General features: G+C 47.0%; 1 protein-coding gene across 1 annotated transcript in view; it reads left to right on the top strand.

The window, feature by feature from the left end:
• GEN1 (GEN1 Holliday junction 5' flap endonuclease) overlaps nt 1-19,227 on the top strand; it is a 61,347-nt gene that overhangs the window by 30,313 nt on the left and 11,807 nt on the right. The window contains exons 6-10 of the mRNA XM_068280270.1: nt 4,765-4,838; nt 6,977-7,068; nt 10,738-10,888; nt 10,993-11,029; nt 12,181-12,261. Coding sequence (XP_068136371.1) covers nt 4,765-4,838; nt 6,977-7,068; nt 10,738-10,888; nt 10,993-11,029; nt 12,181-12,261 — 435 coding nt within the window. The remainder of the gene's footprint in view (nt 1-4,764; nt 4,839-6,976; nt 7,069-10,737; nt 10,889-10,992; nt 11,030-12,180; nt 12,262-19,227) is intronic.

The following is a 19,227-nucleotide window of genomic DNA, read 5'->3' as shown; positions in this document are numbered from 1 at the left end:
ACATCATATGTATTGTGGTGAGTTGCTGCTCGTCAGTTGTGTTGCTTTTAAATGATTGTATGTATTTACAGAGTGTTTAATAAACATTGTTATACTTTGAAATGGTGGTGCGGCCTGTCTTTCCAGGACCTCTTTTTCATTTTTGTGTAGTTGAAACTCTGTGCCATCTCTGTATACCCCGTCTGTTTGTTGGTTGCCATGGACGTGGCTTAATGTGCATGCGTTTATACTCCCACCTGTTTGTTTATAGGCATGGCCGTGGCTTAGTGTGCATGCGTGTGTCTATAGGCATGGGCGTGGCTTAGTGGGCATGTGTGTAATCCCCCACTTGTGTCTATAGGCATGGCCGTGGCTTAGTGTGCATGCGTGTATTCCCCTGTCTGCGTGTCTATAGGCATTGCCGTGGCTTAGTGTGCATGCGTGTATCCCCCTGTCTGTGTGTCTATAGGCATGGACGTGGCTTAGTGGGCATGCGTGTAATCCCCCTGTCTGTGTGTTTATAGGCATGGACGTGGCTTAGTGTGCATGCGTGTAATCCCCCTGTCTGTGTGTTTATAGGCATGGACGTGGCTTAGTGTGCATGCGTGTATCCTCCTGTCTGTGTGTCTATAGGCATTGCCGTGGCTTAGTGGGCATGCGTGTATCCCCCTGTCTGTGTGTCTATAGGCATGGACGTGGCTTAGTGTGCATGCGTGTATCCCCCTGTCTGTGTGTCTATAGGCATGGACGTGGCTTAGTGTGCATGCGTGTATCCCCCTGTCTGTGTGTCTATAGGCATGGACGTGGCTTAGTGGGCATGCGTGTAATCCCCCTGTCTGTGTGTTTATAGGCATGGACGTGGCTTAGTGTGCATGCGTGTAATCCCCCTGTCTGTGTGTCTATAGGCATGGACGTGGCTTTTTGTGCTTGCGTGTATCCTCCTGTCTGTGTGTCTATAGGCATGGCCGTGGCTTAGTGTGCATGCGTGTATCCCCCTGTCTGTGTGTCTATAGGCATGGCCGTGGCTTAGTGTGCATGCGTGTATCCCTCCTGTCTGTGTGTCTATAGGCATTGCCGTGGCTTAGTGTGCATGCGTGTATCCTCCTGTCTGTGTGTCTATAGGCATGGACGTGGCTTAGTGGGCATGCGTGTATACCCCTGTCTGTGTGTCTATAGGCATGGACGTGGCTTAGTGTGCATGCGTGTATCCCTCTGTCTGTGTGTCTATAGGCATTGCCGTGGCTTAGTGTGCATGCGTGTATCCCCCTGTCTGTGTGTCTATAGGCATGGACGTGGCTTAGTGTGCATGCGTGTAATCCCTCTGTCTGTGTGTTTATAGGCATGGACGTGGCTTAGTGTGCATGCGTGTATACCCCTGTCTGTGTGTCTATAGGCATGGCCGTGGCTCAGTATGCAGGCCTGTATATCCCCCTGTCTGTGTGTCTATAGGCATGGCCGTGGCTTAGTGTGCATGCGTGTATCCCCCTGTCTGTGTGTCTGTAGGCATGGACCTGACTTACTGTGCAGGCGTGTATACTCCCACTTGTTTGTCTATAGGCATGGACGTTGCATATTGTACATGCGTGTATACCCCAACTTGTGTCTATAGGCATGGGCGTTGCTTAAGTGTGCCTGCGTGTATCCCACTGTCTGTGTGTCTATAGGCATGGACGTGGCTTAGTGGGCATGCGTGTAATCCCCCTGTCTGTGTGTCTATAGGCATGGACATGGCTTAGTGTGCGTGCGTGTAATCCCCCTGTCTGTGTGTCTATAGGCATGGACGTGGCTTAGTGTGCATGCGTGTAATCCCCCTGTCTGTGTGTCTATAGGCATTGCCGTGGCTTAGTGTGCATGCGTGTATCCTCCTGTCTGTGTGTCTATAGGCATGGACGTGGCTTAGTGTGCATGCGTGTATCCCCCTGTCTGTGTGTCTGTAGGCATGGACCTGACTTACTGTGCAGGCGTGTATACTCCCACTTGTTTGTCTATAGGCATGGACGTTGCATATTGTACATGCGTGTATACCCCAACTTGTGTCTATAGGCATGGGCGTTGCTTAAGTGTGCCTGCGTGTTTCCCACTGTCTGTGTGTCTATAGGCATGGACGTGGCTTAGTGTGCATGCGTGTATCCCTCTGTCTGTGTGTTTATAGGCATGGACGTGGCTTAGTGTGCATGCGTGTAATCCCCCTGTCTGTGTGTCTATAGGCATGGACGTGGCTTAGTGTGCATGCGTGTATCCTCCTGTCTGTGTGTCTATAGGCATTGCCGTGGCTTAGTGTGCATGCGTGTATCCTCCTGTCTGTGTGTCTATAGGCATGGACGTGGCTTAGTGGGCATGCGTGTATACCCCTGTCTGTGTGTCTATAGGCATGGACGTGGCTTAGTGTGCATGCGTGTATCCCCCTGTCTGTGTGTCTATAGGCATGGACGTGGCTTAGTGGGCATGCATGTATACCCCTGTCTGTGTGTCTATAGGCATGGACGTGGCTTAGTGTGCATGCGTGTATCCTCCTGTCTGTGTGTTTATAGGCATGGACGTGGCTTAGTGTGCATGCGTGTATCCTCCTGTCTGTGTGTCTATAGGCATTGCCGTGGCTTAGTGTGCATGCGTGTATCCCCCTGTCTGTGTGTCTATAGGCATGGACGTGGCTTAGTGTGCATGCGTGTAATCCCTCTGTCTGTGTGTTTATAGGCATGGACGTGGCTTAGTGTGCATGCGTGTATACCCCTGTATGTGTGTCTATAGGCATGGACGTGGCTTAGTGTACATGCCTGTATATCCCCCTGTCTGTGTGTCTATAGGCATGGCCGTGGCTCAGTATGCAGGCCTGTATATCCCCCTGTCTGTGTGTCTATAGGCATGGCCGTGGCTTAGTGTGCATGCGTGTATCCCCCTGTCTGTGTGTCTGTAGGCATGGACCTGACTTACTGTGCAGGCGTGTATACTCCCACTTGTTTGTCTATAGGCATGGACGTTGCATATTGTACATGCGTGTATACCCCAACTTGTGTCTATAGGCATGGGCGTTGCTTAAGTGTGCCTGCGTGTATCCCCCCCGTCTATGTGTCTATAGGCATGGACGTGGCTTAGTGGGCATGCGTGTATCCCTCTGTCTGTGTGTCTATAGGCATGGACGTGGCTTAGTGTGCATGCGTGTATCCCACTGTCTGTGTGTCTATAGGCATGGCCGGGGCTTAGTGTGCATGCGTGTATCCCACTGTCTGTGTGTCTATAGGCATGGACGTTGCTTAGTGTGCATGCGTGTATCCCTCTGTCTGTGTGTCTATAGGCATGGACGTGGCTTAGTGTGCATGCGTGTATCCCACTGTCTGTGTGTCTATAGGCATGGCCGGGGCTTAGTGTGCATGCGTGTATCCCACTGTCTGTGTGTCTATAGGCATGGCCGGGGCTTTGTGTGCATGCGTGTATCCCCCTGTCTGTGTGTCTATAGGCATGGCCGTGGCTTAGTGGGCATGCGTGTATCCCCCTGTCTGTGTGTCTATAGGCATGGACGTGGCTTAGTGTGCATGCGTGTATCCCCCTGTCTGTGTGTCTATAGGCATGGACGTGGCTTAGTGTGCATGCGTGTATCCTCCTGTCTGTGTGTCTATAGGCATGGACGTGGCTTATTATGCATGCGTGTATCCCCCTGTCTGTGTGTCTATAGGCATGGACGTGGCTTAGTGTGCAGGCGTGTATCCCCCTGTCTGTGTGTCTATAGGCATGGACGTGGCTTAGTGTGCATGCGTGTATCCCCCTGTCTGTGTGTCTATAGGCATTGCCGTGGCTTAGTGTGCATGCGTGTATACCCCTGTATGTGTGTCTATAGGCATGGACGTGGCTTAGTGGGCATGCGTGTAATCCCCCACTTGTGTCTATAGGCATGGACGTGGCTTAGTGTGCAGGCCTGTATATCCCCCTGTCTGTGTGTTTATAGGCATGGCCGTGGCTCAGTGTGCAGGCCTGTATATCCCCCTGTCTGTGTGTCTATAGGCATGGACGTGGCTTAGTGTGCATGCGTGTATCTCCCTGTCTGTGTGTCTATAGGCATGGCCGTGGCTTAGTGTGCCTGCGTGTATCCCCCCTCTGTCTGTGTGTCTATAGGCATGGACCTGGCTTAGTGTGCATGCGTGTATCCCCCTGTCTGTGTGTCTATAGGCATGGCCGTGGCTTAGTGTACATGCGTGTATCCCCCTGTCTGTGTGTTTATAGGCATGGACGTTGCTTAGTGTGCATGCGTGTATCCCTCTGTCTGTGTGTCTATAGGCATGGACCTGGCTTAGTGTGCATGCGTGTATCTCCCTGTCTGTGTGTCTATAGGCATGGCCGTGGCTTAGTGTGCATGCGTGTATCCCCCTGTCTGTGTGTTTATAGGCATGGACCTGGCTTAGTGTGCCTGTGTGTTAACACCCCACGTGTGTCTAGGCATGGCCGTGGCTTAGTGTGCAGGCCTGTATATCCCCGCCTGTTTGTATTTCGGCGTGGCCGTAGCTTAGTGTCCTTGCGTATATAACATTACAGAGTGGAAAGATGTCCTTCAATGATGCTAAACAATCGTATTTTCGATAAGGTCATTTGAATCAAAATAAGGTTGTATTTTATCAATCCACAGCATTAAAGAATCCTAACTATTCCCAATATTGAAACTAGTTGTGGTTTAAAAATAGGATTGTTGACAAAATTTGTACTGCGAATTGGCACTTTTAGGCTTCCAATATATTTAATTAGTTTTATTTTCCCATTTGATGTTACTTTTGTATACTTTGTTTCCGTGGACTGCAGGGTTTGCCTGGCATTGGGAGAGAAACCGCAGTGAAATTTCTCAGGTCTCTAAATGGAGAGAGTGCCCTGCAGAGGTAAGATATCACCGGGTCTGTAAAGATATGTGATAGCTCTTTATGAAAAGACAGGTACTCTTGCTGAAAAGCCAGGGATATCCATCTTGTTGTACTTAAAGAAATCCTGTAATAAAAAAATACCCCTCTGGGGGATACTTACCTCGTGAGCGGGAAGCCTCTGGATCCTAACGAAGCTTCCCCCGTCCGACGGTGTACCTCTATTAAAGAGAATCTGTACTCTAAAATTCTCACAATAAAAAGCATACCATTCTCTTCATTATGTTGTCCTGGGCCCCTCTGTGCTGTTTCTGCCACTCCCTGCTGCAATCCTGGCTTGTAATTAACAGTTTTAGGCAGTGTTTACAAACAAGACATGGCTTCTAACCAGATATCCTGAGAACAGCTTACTGTGTGACTCATGCTGAGCTTGGAGTGGGTGTGTAAAGCTTCTGCCAATGACAAGCAGTGCTGCACATTCCACACATTCCAGCCTCAGCCCGACAGAGCCGACAGAGGAATGAAGATAAGATTTATTACAGAGACAGTGCAACTAGAAAATGCTGCAGTAAGACAGACCACATAGGAACTTTATAGGAAGGAGAAATAAGGCTCAAAATTTTGTTACAGAATCTCTTTAAGTGCTCAGGTTCCTCGAAGTGCAGAAATGTAAATATTTACCTCTCCGCGAACCAGTGCAGGCGTATTAGCGGCTTTTTGTTTGGGTAAGGCGGAAATAGCCGAACCTGAACGATCCACTCTACTGCACAAGCGTGAGTCCTTCTGCGCCTGCGCTGTAGAGCTGATATGATCGGCCTCAGCTATTTCCGCCTGGCCCGAAGGAAGAGCAGCTACTGCCCTCCGCTGGATCCCGGTGAGGTAAATATATCAAGCCTTGTCAGGGGAGGCTTTGGGGGGTCCAGCACTGGATTGCCTGCAGCTCCAGCACTGGATTGCCTGCAGCTACAGGGATGGGGGAAGCCTCATTGGGACCCTGAGGCTTCCCCCTCCAGAGATAAGTACCCCCCAGGGGAGGGTTTCTTTTGATACAGGTTCTATTTAATACACTGTTCAAGCCTCTGCCCTTTCCAGCTGGTTATAAGCCTGACTGAACAGTCTACCCTTGACATTTGTGCTTGACCTGTAAAGATGAAGCCTGCTAAGCTCGGCTTGCATTTACCACTTCAGGTTCCGGGATTTTTACCCCTGAGGCCGGTTTCAGACTACAGATTGGCAGTAGCGGTGCGACCCAGGGGCTGCACCGCCAACAAACAGGCCCTTCGGGGATTTGCACATTAACACGCGGTAGTCCCCTTCTGGCTGACAGCCAAACAGGAAGTGATACTCGCTTGCGCTCACAACCTGTTTCGGAAATGGGGAAGTGCACGAAAGCGTATTGTAAAAATATGCTTCGGCGCATACGTGCCGCAATGCCACCGTGTACATTTTATAAACACCCTGCGTCGCCATAGACTTAAATGACTTCCGGTACGCCGCACGGTAGCGTCGTTCTACGTCACTTCCGTCATATCACACCGCACTGCAGTGGGGTGCAGTAAAAATACGACACTGCACTGCCCCAGTGTGAAAGGGCCCTTACAGTTCCTGACAATTTTGGCATATCAGCTGTGTCGCTAATGATGCAGCAATAACTTTTTATTACCTATGCCATCAAAGTGATACATATAATATTTTTCTCAGGACAAACTATGCTTTGTTTGGGTAATATTTTTTTCCAAATATTTTTTAATTTCACAGGTACTCTATGGAGGAAATTTAAGTGTAAATGCAAAAATTATTCATGTTTACCCCTTAAAAATACATTACTTGACTGGTCTCTGTGAAAATGATACCATACATGCCTTATTTCATCACTAGTTGGCATGTAGCGTACTGTTATCGCCAGCCTGTGCGTCTGTAGTGATTGCATGCGATCGCTAGGGCGCAATTTAGATTACGGACTGTGAGTGGTCCTGCGCATACTATAAATAATGGGGGGGGGGGGGGTTATGCAAAGTATACTACAGTATATACACGAATAATCTACGCCGTTTGAGTACATTTTTAGGCCATTTGTCAGGATGTGGTACCTGAATAGACATCATTTAGAATAATCGCTGTGCTATCACCTATACACATAATATTATTTTTCTTTGTAGGTTTCACCAGTGGAGAAAGCAGTTTGACGACCCCACAAACCCTCCAAAAACTGCCAAGAAAACGGTCCACTGTTCTGTCTGCTGTCATCCAGGTAGTTGGAACCAAAGAGTTTCTAGCGTGGCACACCTTGCTGGTGTGGTGGGTGCATAACCTGGGGTGCAAAGCCACAGCACCCAATACAATTAATAGCAGAAGCAAAGTTGGGTTAGCACACCTTACTTGAATGTTTATTGCATAAGTCAGCACAGACTTGACACTTGTTTCGGGGCTATGACCGCTCCCCTTCTTCAGAAAGTACAGACAAAGGGGGACTTATCCGGTTACTTAGACAGCTTCCTGTTTAGGGCCCAGATTATGGACTTGAGGCTATGGGCCTGATTCACAAAGCAGTGATAACTCAGTTATCACGCCTAAAAGACTTTAGGCGTGATAAGCTTTGCACCGCTAAGTTAGCACCGATTTGTGCTCTTTATCGCGCGCAAAGTCTTACGCGCGCAATCGCTTAATTCCGCGTGCAGCGCCCATAGGGTTTAATGGGCACATCGCGGTGAACTGCGTCGGGCGATTGCGCGCGCAAAACTTTGCGCGAGTTTCATTTTATCACGCCTAAACTGAGTTTAGGCGTGATAAGGGGCTTTTCACAGGCGTGCAAACACTTTGCACCGCTTTGTGAATCAGGCCCTATGTTTCCACTAGTGTGTTGCTATTCCGTTGCGGAAAACGCGCAAACGAATTCGCATGCGGATGCAAATGCGCATGTATGCAAATTTTAACTCAAAAACCTGTGCGTTTTTGTGTATTTTTCTAACTGCGATTTTAAAGAGAGTCTGAAGCGAGAATAAATCTCGCTTCAGACCTCATAGATAGCAGGGGCACGTGTGCCCCTGCTAAACCGCCGCTATCCCGCGGCTAAACGAGGGTCCCTGTCCCCCCAAATCCCCTCCGTAATGCGGGGGAGCGCTTCCTGTTTGGGGCAGGGCTAACCGCCGCAGCCCTGCCCCTCGCGCGTCTGTCAGCGCGTATCTCCGCCTCTCCCCCGCCCCTCTCAGTCTTCCTTCACTGAGAGGGGCGGGGGAGAGGCGGCGATGCGCCGCTGACAGACGCGACTGGAGGCAGGGCTGCAGCCGTTAGCCCTGCCTCCAGGAGCGACCAAGTGTCGCAGTGGGGGGTTTGGGGGTCAAGGGACCCCCGTTTAGCGGCACTATTGCGGCGGTTTAGCAGGGGCACACGTGCCCCTGCTAACTATGAGAGTCTCTTTAACCATGTTAGTGCCCGTGTACTTTTTCAGGAAATTTTACGCGAAAACGTACGCTAATTCGCATGGAAGATTAGCATTACGAAAATGCATGCGATTTTTCCTATTAATTGCATTACATGCGAATCGCACACTATGCGTGCGGTGTGCGAATCCTGATGGCTCCATTGCGCGCAGATTTTTTTGCTATTGGAAACAGGCCCATTGATGTGTATTGTCATGTGAATCTGCATGCAAATTCGCGCTAGTGGAAACGGGCCCTGAAGGTTGCCAAATACTATATAATTTTTTGGGGCCCAATTACACATTTGATTACACAAAAACATCTGGGCAAAAATTGTAGTAGACTGCAGTGTTGGTTCTTGGTCATGTCAATTGAAAAGAAAGTTATATAGTGTATGGCCGGCTGTTGGATAACAAAATAGTATTGAATCTTCCTAGATCTCAAATAGAACAGAATGACTGACTGATTTCCTGTGTGAGCTAAATGATGCCTATCATTCGTATAAGAGTACTTCACAGATCTGTGGGCCTCCAGCTGAAAAAAATTGATTTTTTTTTCATGTTACCAACTAACTCTGGACACAGATTTATGTTTTGTTTTTTTCTTTCTTGATGAAAAATCTTTGTAGGAAACCAATACTAGTGGATCTTCAGTTACTGAATATTTAGGCACAAACTTTTCAGTGTTTAACTTACCCTGGGCTTGTTCCCTGTATTTGTCCTGGTTCCTATATGTCTTTCCGCTCTTAGCTGCGTGCAAAGTTTTGGTCTGCTTGCGCTTTGACTATGTTCCTTTCGTTGGGAGTGTTCTGTGCTTGCGCAGTTCAAAAAATTACATGTGCAGTAGTCCACACCTGGCTGAGTCAGGCAGATTTCAATTGGGCACAGTGGCTGAAGGGAACCGTGCATGCGCAGGACTGTCATGCCGGCCGGCGCAATGACGTGGAGCCCCCCCCAGGAAGAACCAGCTGACCTTCAGCCCGAAAGTCGCCGGTAACTGAGCCGCCAGCAGGACAGGGAAAGGAGTCTGGGGACATGGTGGGCTAGAGGAAGCCCCAGGTAAGTACCTGTTTCATTTTTTTTTAATTGACTGCTCATGGTCCCTTAAAGGGAATCTTAACTTAACGGGGGTAAAGAGATTCAATTACCTGGGGCTATTACCAGCCCCCTGCAGCAGTCCTGTGCTTTCGGAGCCCAGTATGGTCTGTGCCTGCGCAGTACGCTCCTGGTGACATCAGCGTGTGCGAGGACACCGCAACGTAGGCACAGTGGTTTTCAGACTTTAAAGTCTGCAATTCCAGAAGTGAACTGGAGGCGGGGCCAGAGCATCGGTGAGTGGCTGCGCGGGCACAGGATGTCTGCGGGGGACCATTGGAAGCCCGGGGTAAGTTCAACTCATTTTCCCCCTCCCCCCCCCCCTTCAGTATTCCTTTAAAAGCTCCATTGACATTATGGTTGTGTGCTGGTTTTGTGGCACTGCATCTCTCCCCATGATGCTGCTAACTGTAACTCTGATCCCATTCATTACACAGAATGGGGTGGCCACAGGGCGTTCTTTCACGTTCTTTCACTTCACTGCACTAACCTGCAGTTAGACTGAGTGGTGGCCTGCACCTTCCTTTCAGCATATCCTGTGCCAGATCCTTTTCAGGAGGGCGGGCAAGTGGCTGCAGTAGGAATGTCTCTTCCATGGGGTACACAGGGAAGGAGGGAGACTGGCAACTTGTGCTACACCCCCACTCTTAGATTTCACAGCAGGAGTTGTAATGATGGGGTGCGGTTCTCCTCGAGAAGATGTACTGTATGTCTCTAGACTGTTAGCTTGCATGTAGCATGATGGATGCTAAGTACTGTATTTTTCGGCATATAAGACGCACCTTTCCTCCCCCAAAGTGGCCAAATAAAGGGAGTTCCTGACTTACAAATGCCCACTGATACAACCCGCCTCAATCTCGAGGGCTCCCTGTACTGTCCCTGTGTCTCCTCCACTCCCCCTTGTCCTTCACCCCCGCCGAATAAATGCAAGCAGCTGCAGCACAGCTCACCTAATCCATTGCAGCCCGTGGTCATCAGAGACCTCTCCTCTACCTCACTGTTCACCTAGTGCCGACTCCCGATCACCGCGGGCTTCGTGGATTAGGTGAGCTTTGCTGCAGCTGCTTGCATTTATTCGAGGGGAGGGGGGGGCAGAGGAGACATGGGGACAGTATAGGGAGGAGCAGAGGAGTACACAGGGAGGTAGGAAGGGGACACCGGTGGACACAATAGATGGGGAAAACCTCTACAAGGCGCCCCTGGACCGCATATGCACCAGGTTTAGTATATATTTCTTTCCCTGGTTTATGCCCTCTAAACCTAGGTGCGTCTTATATGCTGTAAAATACGGTATTTACTAAATATGAGATGTTATAATTGAGTGACGGGAGGAGATTCCTTTTTTAGGTGTGAAGGTTGGACCCGGAGGGTGGTCATTTAATAAAAATAAAGCTGCTTCTCTTTAAGGTTCAGCTAAAGAACACGAGCGGAAAGGATGCGGTCTGTGCGGCAGCAATCGGTACTGCGAGCCACATGACTATGATTACAGCTGTCCATGTGAATGGCACAAGGCTGAACAAGAAAAGAAGGACAACCCATTGGAGTACACCCTGAAGACGTATGTATGGATTTACTGTAGAGGGGAGGAGTCAATGACTGGTGTTAGTTCTGTAAACTTAATCAGTTTTTTTTTTTTTTTTTTTTTTTTTTCATATCCTGCAGGAAAGCAAAGAAGCGGGAAGGCTTTCCTTATCCTGAGGTAAAACATGATCATCTCATCAGCGTTATAAAATGAGATCTGTGTGAAGTTTCATTATATAGGCTGCCAGCCCCCGGTAAAGTTCGCAACTCGGCTCAGTCGCGGACTGCATGCACTGCCCTGGCCACACGCTGCCTCTGTTGTGTACAAGCCTTAACTGACTGGACAGACGCAGAATGAATGAGAACAATTAGTATTCTCATCTAATGGCCTATAGAATGAAACTGGCCCTGTCCTCAGTTCACATACACACACCCCTCTTTGTGGTTGCCGAGGTGTGCGTCGCTTGAGAGTGGGAAAGGAGGATTACAGAAAAGGTGTGCAGTGGCCTTGCATCTTCTCATTGTATATATGTGCAGCTGCTACTTGCTGGTTGGACACAAGTGGCCCTTTACGTTATATGTGTAAATGCCTTCCCCCGATCACCTACCTCCCTTGCCACTTTGAAACTGGTTTCGGGAACCCCATGGTCATTTTGCTGCACAGATTTTGTTTAACGCTGTTAGGCCTCTTGCACACTACATGCGAGTCTTATCTTTTTTATCCATCCAATTTTTGATCAAGAAACGTAGCAGCATGCAGTATGTTTTTTAATCTGAATCAAAAATTGAATCGGATAAAAAATCGGAATCGCATGTAGTGTGCAAGAGGCCTTACCTGGAATTTAGTTTCACAGCTAATCGGAATCCATTAAGGAAAAAAAAAAAAATCAGTCAGCTACTCGCCGAAGAAGAGGGAAGCCTCTGGGTCCTATAGAGCTTTCCTACTTCTCTCGCAACCCACTTGTTTAAGCGCCGGCTCCCTGTTTCCATCCCCCGCCGTAGGAGGCTTCGGAAGTCTTTGTGAGTGCTCCCGAAGACTGGCCGCTCTGTACTGCGTATGCGCGAGTGCCCTCCCTCACGCGTTCGCGTGTGCGCAGTAGAGAGCCACCCGTCTTTGGGAGCATTCGGGCTCCCGAAGCCTCCTTCGGCGGCAGAAAGCAGTATTTTGTTTAATACTGGGAGAGCCAGCTCTGTCATTGGGGGGTGGAAAGTAAGAGGAGCGGAGTGTCTGGTTTTTGTTTGTTTGTTTTATTGTTGTTTTTATAGATTCCCATTCAATATAACGTAGACTAAGCGAAATCTTATCATCTTCCCTGATTCTTATATTAGGTTATCAAGGAATTCCTCATCAATAAGGACAAATTATTAAAGGTGATCAAATGGGTGCGGCCCAGGATGCTGTGCTTCCAGGTAAATGTGTGTTTTTGTATATAAGATACTTACAGTGGTTTGCAAAAGTATTCAGCCCCCTTGAAGTTTTCAACATTTTGTCATATTACTGCCACAAACATGAATCAATTTTATTGGAATTCCACGTGAAAGACCAATACAAAGTGGTGTACACGTGAGAAGTGGAACGAAAATCACAGGGCTGTGGAGTCGGTCCAAAAATCCACCGACTCCTCAGTTTAGGATTCCACCAACTCCGACTCCACGACTCCGACTCCTCTAATTTGCATATTACAATTTTGTTGATTAAAAGTATGTAACATGAAATTCGTCTCTTAACTGCCAACGCTTAGGAATTTTACAAGACAACTGAAGTGAGAAGGATATGTAGACTACTATATTTATTCCCTTTAGACTAAAACTAGTCCTTGGTAAGAGTACTTGTAAAAGGTACAAACCGGAACAAAGAACATCTATCAGGCCCTAGGCAATGTAAGTGTGGGTACATGTAAGAATGATGTGCAGGTACTCTGCAGGGGAATGAGGAGATTGTAAACAGACAACACCTCTGTGTTCAATGTGGACAGCATTCTCAGTGGATTCCCTGCAGCTCGGTGGGGAGTGCATATGTAGAGTATAGTACTACTGTGTAACAAAGTAAACCTGAGACAGATGAAATTAAAGTTTTATACATACCTGGGGCTTCCTCCAGCCGCCTTCAGGATAATCAGTCCCTCGATCTCCTCCTCCACCACCTGGATCTTCTGCTATGAGTCCAGGTACTTGAGCCAGTCAGGCGTAGTGCGCATGCACACACTCCGCTGCCAGGAGCATACTACACCTGTGCAGCACTATTGCGCAGGTGCAGAATGTTCCTGGCTGTGGGAGCGGCATGCGGCCGGACAGCGCTGACTGGCTGAATTACCAGGACTCATAGCAGAAGATCTGGGTGGTGGAGGACAGCGAGGGACTGATTAGCCTGAAGGGGGCTGGAGGAAGCCCCAGGTATGTATAAAACTTTACTTTTCATCCGTTTCAGTTACCCTTTAATTTGTAGTCACCAAATTTTAATAACATATCACATTATTTGATTTCATCAGCAAAGGGAGTGCATACATTTGCATAAATCAGCATCAATGCAGAATTATTTCCATCTCGTTGACCATCTCTATTAGTGACACAGCTACACATCAGGCTTTATTCTTACAGCATAGATGTTATTTAGTATATATAAGAGATTCCTGTGTACACATCATATATACAGTCACAATCAGATATGTATATCTGACCTTAAAAATACGGGGACTGCTTTATTGAAGCAGCACAAGTAACTAATTTTGACTGGTTTATTTCATTTTTGTGGACTAAGCACAGCTATTACTGTATATATACTGTATATATACATTATTTTTAATGACTATTATCTGAGAAATAGAACATTTTATCATATTTTCTATTTTAATTACAGTTACAAATTCATTAGGAGTCGGAGTCGGTGCATTTTTTTCCGACTCCAGGCACCCAAAATTGCCCGACTCCACGACTCCGACTCCACAGCCCTGGAAAATCATACATGATTCCAAACATTTATTTTTTTTAAATAACTGCAAAGGGGTGTGCGTAATTATTCAGCCCCCTGAGTCAATACTTTGTAGAACCACCTTTTGCTGCAATTACAGCTGCCAGTCTTTTAGGGTATGTCTCTACCAGCTTTGCACATCTAAAGACTGAAATACTTGCCCATTCTTCTTTGCAAAACAGCTCCAGCTCAATTAGATTAGATGGACAGCGTTTGTGAACAGCAGTTTTCAGATCTTGCCACAGATTCTCGATTGGATTTAGATCTGGACTTTGACTGGGCCATTCGAACACATGGATATGTTTTGTTTTAAACCATTCCATTGTTGCCCTGGCTTTATGTTTAGGGTCATTGTCCTGCTGGGAGATGAACTTCCGCCCTAGTCTTAAGTCTTTTGCAGCTTCCGTGGGCAACTGACTGCACTCAGACCAAAGGGGGCTGAATAATTATGCACACCCCACTTTGCAGTTATATTTTTTTTTTTTAAATGTTTGGAATCCTGTATGATTTTCCTTCCACTTATCACGTGTACACCACTTTGTATTAGTATTTCACGTGGAATTCCAATAAAATTGATTTGTTATAAACCATTCCATTGTTGCCCTGGCTTTATGTTTAGGGTCATTGTCCTGCTGGAAGGTGAACCTCCGCCCCAGTCTCAAGTCTTTTGCAGTCTCTGAGGTTTTCTTCCATGTTTGCCCTGTATTTGGCTCCATCCATCTTCCCATCAACTCTGACCAGCTTCCCTGTCCCTGCTGAAGAGAAGCATCCCCAGAGCATGATGCTGCCACCACCATATTTGACAGTGGGGATGGTGTGTTCTGAGTGATGTGCAGTGTTAGTTTTCTGCCACACATAGCATTTTGCATTTTTGCCAAAAAAGTTCCATTTTGGTCTCATCTGACCTCTTCTACATGTTTGCTGTGTCCCCCACATGACTTGTGGCAAACTGCAAACGGGACTTCTTATGCTTTTCTGTTAACAATGGCTTTCTTCTTGCCACTCTTTCATAAAGGCCAACTTTGTACAGTGCACGACTAATAGTTGTCCTATGGACAGATTCCCCCACCTGAGCTGTAGATCTCTGCAGCTCGTCCAGAGTCACCATGGACATCTTGACTGCATTTCTGATCAGCGCTCTCCTTGTTTGGCCTGTGAGTTTAGGTGGACGGCCTTGTCTTGGTAGGTTTACAATTGTGCCATACTCCTTCCATTTTGAATGATTGCTTGAACAGTGCTCCGTGGGATGTTCAAGGCTTTGGAAATCTTTTTGTAGCCTAAGCCTGAATTAAATTTCTCAATAACTTTATCCCTGACCTGTCTGGTGTGTTCTTTAACTTCATGGTGTTCTTGCTCCCAATATTTTCTTAGACGACCTCTGAGGCCCTCACAGGGCAGCTGTATTTGTACTGACATTAGATTACACACAAGTGCACTCTATTTAGTAATTAGCGAATAATTACGTACACCCCACTTTCCAGTTATTTGTTAAAAAAAAAAATTTTGGAATCATGTATGATTTTCGTTCCACTTCTCATGTGTACACCACTTTGTATTGGTCTTTCATGTGGAATTCCAATAAAGTCGATTCATGTTTTTGGCAGTAATATGACAAAATGTGAAAAACTTCAAGGGGGCAGAATACTTTTGCAACCCACTGTACTTATCACAGTGGATAAGCCAACTTTTTGACAGCCAAATCTTTGGACTCCAGATCTTATGCGTTTATTGAAATACTGTTGACTAAAGTGGTTTTAATCATGAACAATGTTACTAGAAAACAAGAAGCTTTCACAGCTTTTTTATATTTTATCTTAAAGTGGGATGGCATTCCATATTAACTGAAAAAAATTTAAATAAACCATCCAATAAGAAAATATTTAGTTAGTTTAGCTATACTGTTGTTTTAGTGCCCACTGTCAGATTTAAAGAGAGTCTGAAGCCATTAAAAGTACCTCTTTTTATTTCCCAGTCCTCTTCAGCATTATGATCAAAGATGATTCACCGCATTCCCGCGGCAGAACGATGTATTTAGCCCACCCGAAATCCTGGGGCAAAATTCTGTTACTTCCTGGAAAAGGCAGAGCTGAGCGCAGTAGCTCTTCCTCCAGTGCAGTCAATCTCTGCCTCTTCCCACCACTCTGTCTTCTTTCACTGAGAGGTGCGGGGAGAGGTGGAAATCGACTACACTGGTGGCAGAGCTACAGCACTGAGCTCTGCCTCCCCGGGAAGGAAAATCTGCGACTTGGAAAATCAGATAGTTTTGCCCTGGGATTTCGGGGGGATAAATACATTGTACTGCTGCGGGGATGCGGCGAATCATCTTTGATCTTAATGCTGAAGAGGACTGGGAAATAAAGAGTTCATTTTAAAGAGACACTGTAACGAGAAAAACGTCCCCTGGAGGGTACTTGCCTTGGGAGGGGGAAGCCTCAGGATCCTAATGAGGCTTCCCCCGTCCTCCTCTGTCCCACGGGGGTCTCGCTGCAGCCCTTTAAAGCCGGCCCGACAGATCCGACAGCCTGTTCAATATTTACCTTTCCAGGCTCCAGCGGGGGGCGCTGTTTCGGCTCTTCTGACTGAGATAGGCGAAAATAGCCGATCTCTGTTGGGACTGCTCTACTGCGCAGGCGCAGGAGACTTGCACCTGCGCAGTAGAGCGGCCCAATGGAGATCGGCTATTTCCATCTATCTCCGTGCGAAGAGCGAATACTGCGCCTGTTCTGGAGCCACGGAGGTAAATATTTACATCGCCGCCGCCGCTCCAGGAGGATTTTTGCCGCCACCGTGGGACCGAGGAGGGCGGGGGAAGCCTCAATCGCATCCAGAGGCTTCCCCCACCCAAGGTGAGTACCCCCCAGGGGACTTTTTTTTTTTTGTTACAGATTTTCTTTAATGGCTTCAGACTCTCTTTAAGAGAAATGTGATATAAAAAAATTAATTCTGGTTGTTTCCATCTATACGGTTTCTCTGTGATGCCAAAAGTGACATCTCTTATGCCTTTTTCTTTTTTTTAGCACTTTTTTTTCAGTAAGCACTGGCTTACTGAACAGGCAGAGCCAAGATTCGAACCCTGGTCTCCTGTGTCAGAGGCAGAGCCCTTAACTATTACACTATCCAGCCACTATATTTTAAAGCAGATAACGGCCCTATTGGCTTTGTGGCTTGTAAGGACACCTCACAGCATGGATTCTATTATCATATGTACCCTTTCCTTACTGGTAGCATAAGCTAAAATACTCCCTACTGTGTATAGCATTATCTCATGTACCTTGCGACATGTATAATTGTGCTTTTCAAATACTCCTTGATGATTTTTATTACTGTATTTTTCAGCATATAAGACACACTTTTTCTCCCCCAAAAAATGGAGAGAAAAACGTCCCTGCGTCTTATATGTCAGAAACAGGGAGTCTCCAAATTATGAACGACGGCCGATACAAACCGCCGACCCACCGCGACGTTGTCGACTCCCTGTAGTGCGGCTTCCGCTCCCCCTTGTGAGAGTAGAGTTAGCAATGTTAAAGTTGAGTAAAGGCTTTGTCAGCTATGATTGGTTGAGTAAGATGCTATGTATGTACCTCACCAGCAGAAGCCAGCTTTATCAGGCCTAGAGATGTTCCCTGCAGTGTCCTGAAATGCACAGCTGTATCCTGTCTCTGGGTGCTGCTCCCTCCACTGCTCTCCCCCCCCCTCCTGCTGATCTCTGCTGCCAGGTGCTAAACTGAGAAGTGCGGATCATAACATGACTCCTGTTATTCTTCTCACCTCCCTGTTTACAGCAATAAACCTCTATTTCCCAGTTATTGCTACAGATTAGTGGTTCTCAACTTTTTAAGAATCAGTGGCCCATACGCAATTAACTTTTTATCCTTAATTTTTTTCCTAGGTGATATTTTGAAAATTGACAAAATGCTTTTTAAACAACCAGCAAGCAAGATGTAAAATAATTTTAGTAGTACTTTTTCATCTACTTTTTCAGTTGGAAGTGCTGAAAAGTTATTTTTAACCTGCCTGGTGTTCTATTAAGATCGCCAGGCTGGCGACCGGACGTTTTTGTTTTTTTAATAAAAAAAAAAACTATTTCATGCAGCCAACTGGAAAGTCCACTAGAGGGCGCTCCTAATGCTCCTAATGCCTCCGGCGATCAGAAGTAACAAGAAGGGCCGCAATAAGTGGCCCTTCTTGTTTTTCTTTCCCCGTCGCCATGGCGACGAGCGGAGTGACGTCATGGACGTCAGCCGCCTCCAATCCAGCCCTTAGCGCTGGCCGGAACTGTTTGGAACTGCGCTGGGCTCGGGCGGCTGGGGGGACCCTCTTTCGCCGCTGCACGCGGCGGCGATCAGGTAGCACGGGCGGCTGGCAAAGTGCCGGCTGCGTGTGCTCCTTTTTATTTTGTGAAAATCAGCCCAGCAGGGCCTGAGCGGCACCCTCCAGCGTCTCTGGACGAGCTCAGCTCGCCCAGAACGCTAAGGAGGTTAAATTAAATAGAAGATGAAAAATAATCTTCTAGGAGAAAAAAGTTAATTGCATATGGGCCAGTACCTCTAAATAAAAGCTTATGGTTTCCTGGCAGTCCTTGATGTGAGTCACATTAAAGAGTAACTGTCAGGCTGCAGAAGCTAATTTAAACCTCTATTCTCCTGTGTTAAACAGTTTAGAAGGAAGCCCAAAAGCAATTAGTGAAGATAAAAATCTCAGTTACCTTTGATGTGTGCTTATCAGCAAGTCTGTTATTCTTAAGAAGACGCAAGCAGCATATTACTGCAAAGCATTCTGGGGCTCTCCCCTCGGCTGCTAATGAGACCTTACAGCAGCTTGTAATCGCGTAGCACTGATAAATCTCGGGCAGACTACACTGCAGGAGTCAGCTATTGTTCCTAGCCACATGGCTCATTAATATTCACTGCACACTGTGTTATTTAGTACAAGCTTATCTGTGATCAGGAAGCAGGCAGGACATGACGACACATTTGACAGAAAAACATGGAGCCTGCCATGAGCTGTCAGGAGCATCTATCTCTGCATATACTATATACAAATTCTGTGAAATCCAAACGTGGACAGTGAAATGCATATGTAATGTAAGTACAGCCAATCTTTAGCTACTGATATATGTGTTTATTTTCTCTGAGACCTTATACCTAACAGCTCCTCTTTAAGTCAAGTAGCCTTTAACACACACACATGTTTATTATCAGAATTTGTCAAGGGTTGATGCTCTAACTGCCAGTAATATTGTCGTGCACAGGGAGCGCATTGCTATAATACCATTACTACCGCCTGCAGTGTACAACGGTCATGCAATTAGCGCAAACTTGTGGTACATTGGTAAGGTGAGTATTGCTACAGCAACGCGTGTTACACTGCTTGCGTTATGCAAGTAGCATAACGCATGTTTCTGTAGC

This window comes from Hyperolius riggenbachi, chromosome 4 (genome assembly GCF_040937935.1).
Source record: "Hyperolius riggenbachi isolate aHypRig1 chromosome 4, aHypRig1.pri, whole genome shotgun sequence".
Classification (NCBI taxonomy): domain Eukaryota; kingdom Metazoa; phylum Chordata; class Amphibia; order Anura; family Hyperoliidae; genus Hyperolius; species Hyperolius riggenbachi.
Note: the sequence above shows the minus strand (reverse complement) of the source record. Positions and strands in the feature narration are given on the sequence as shown.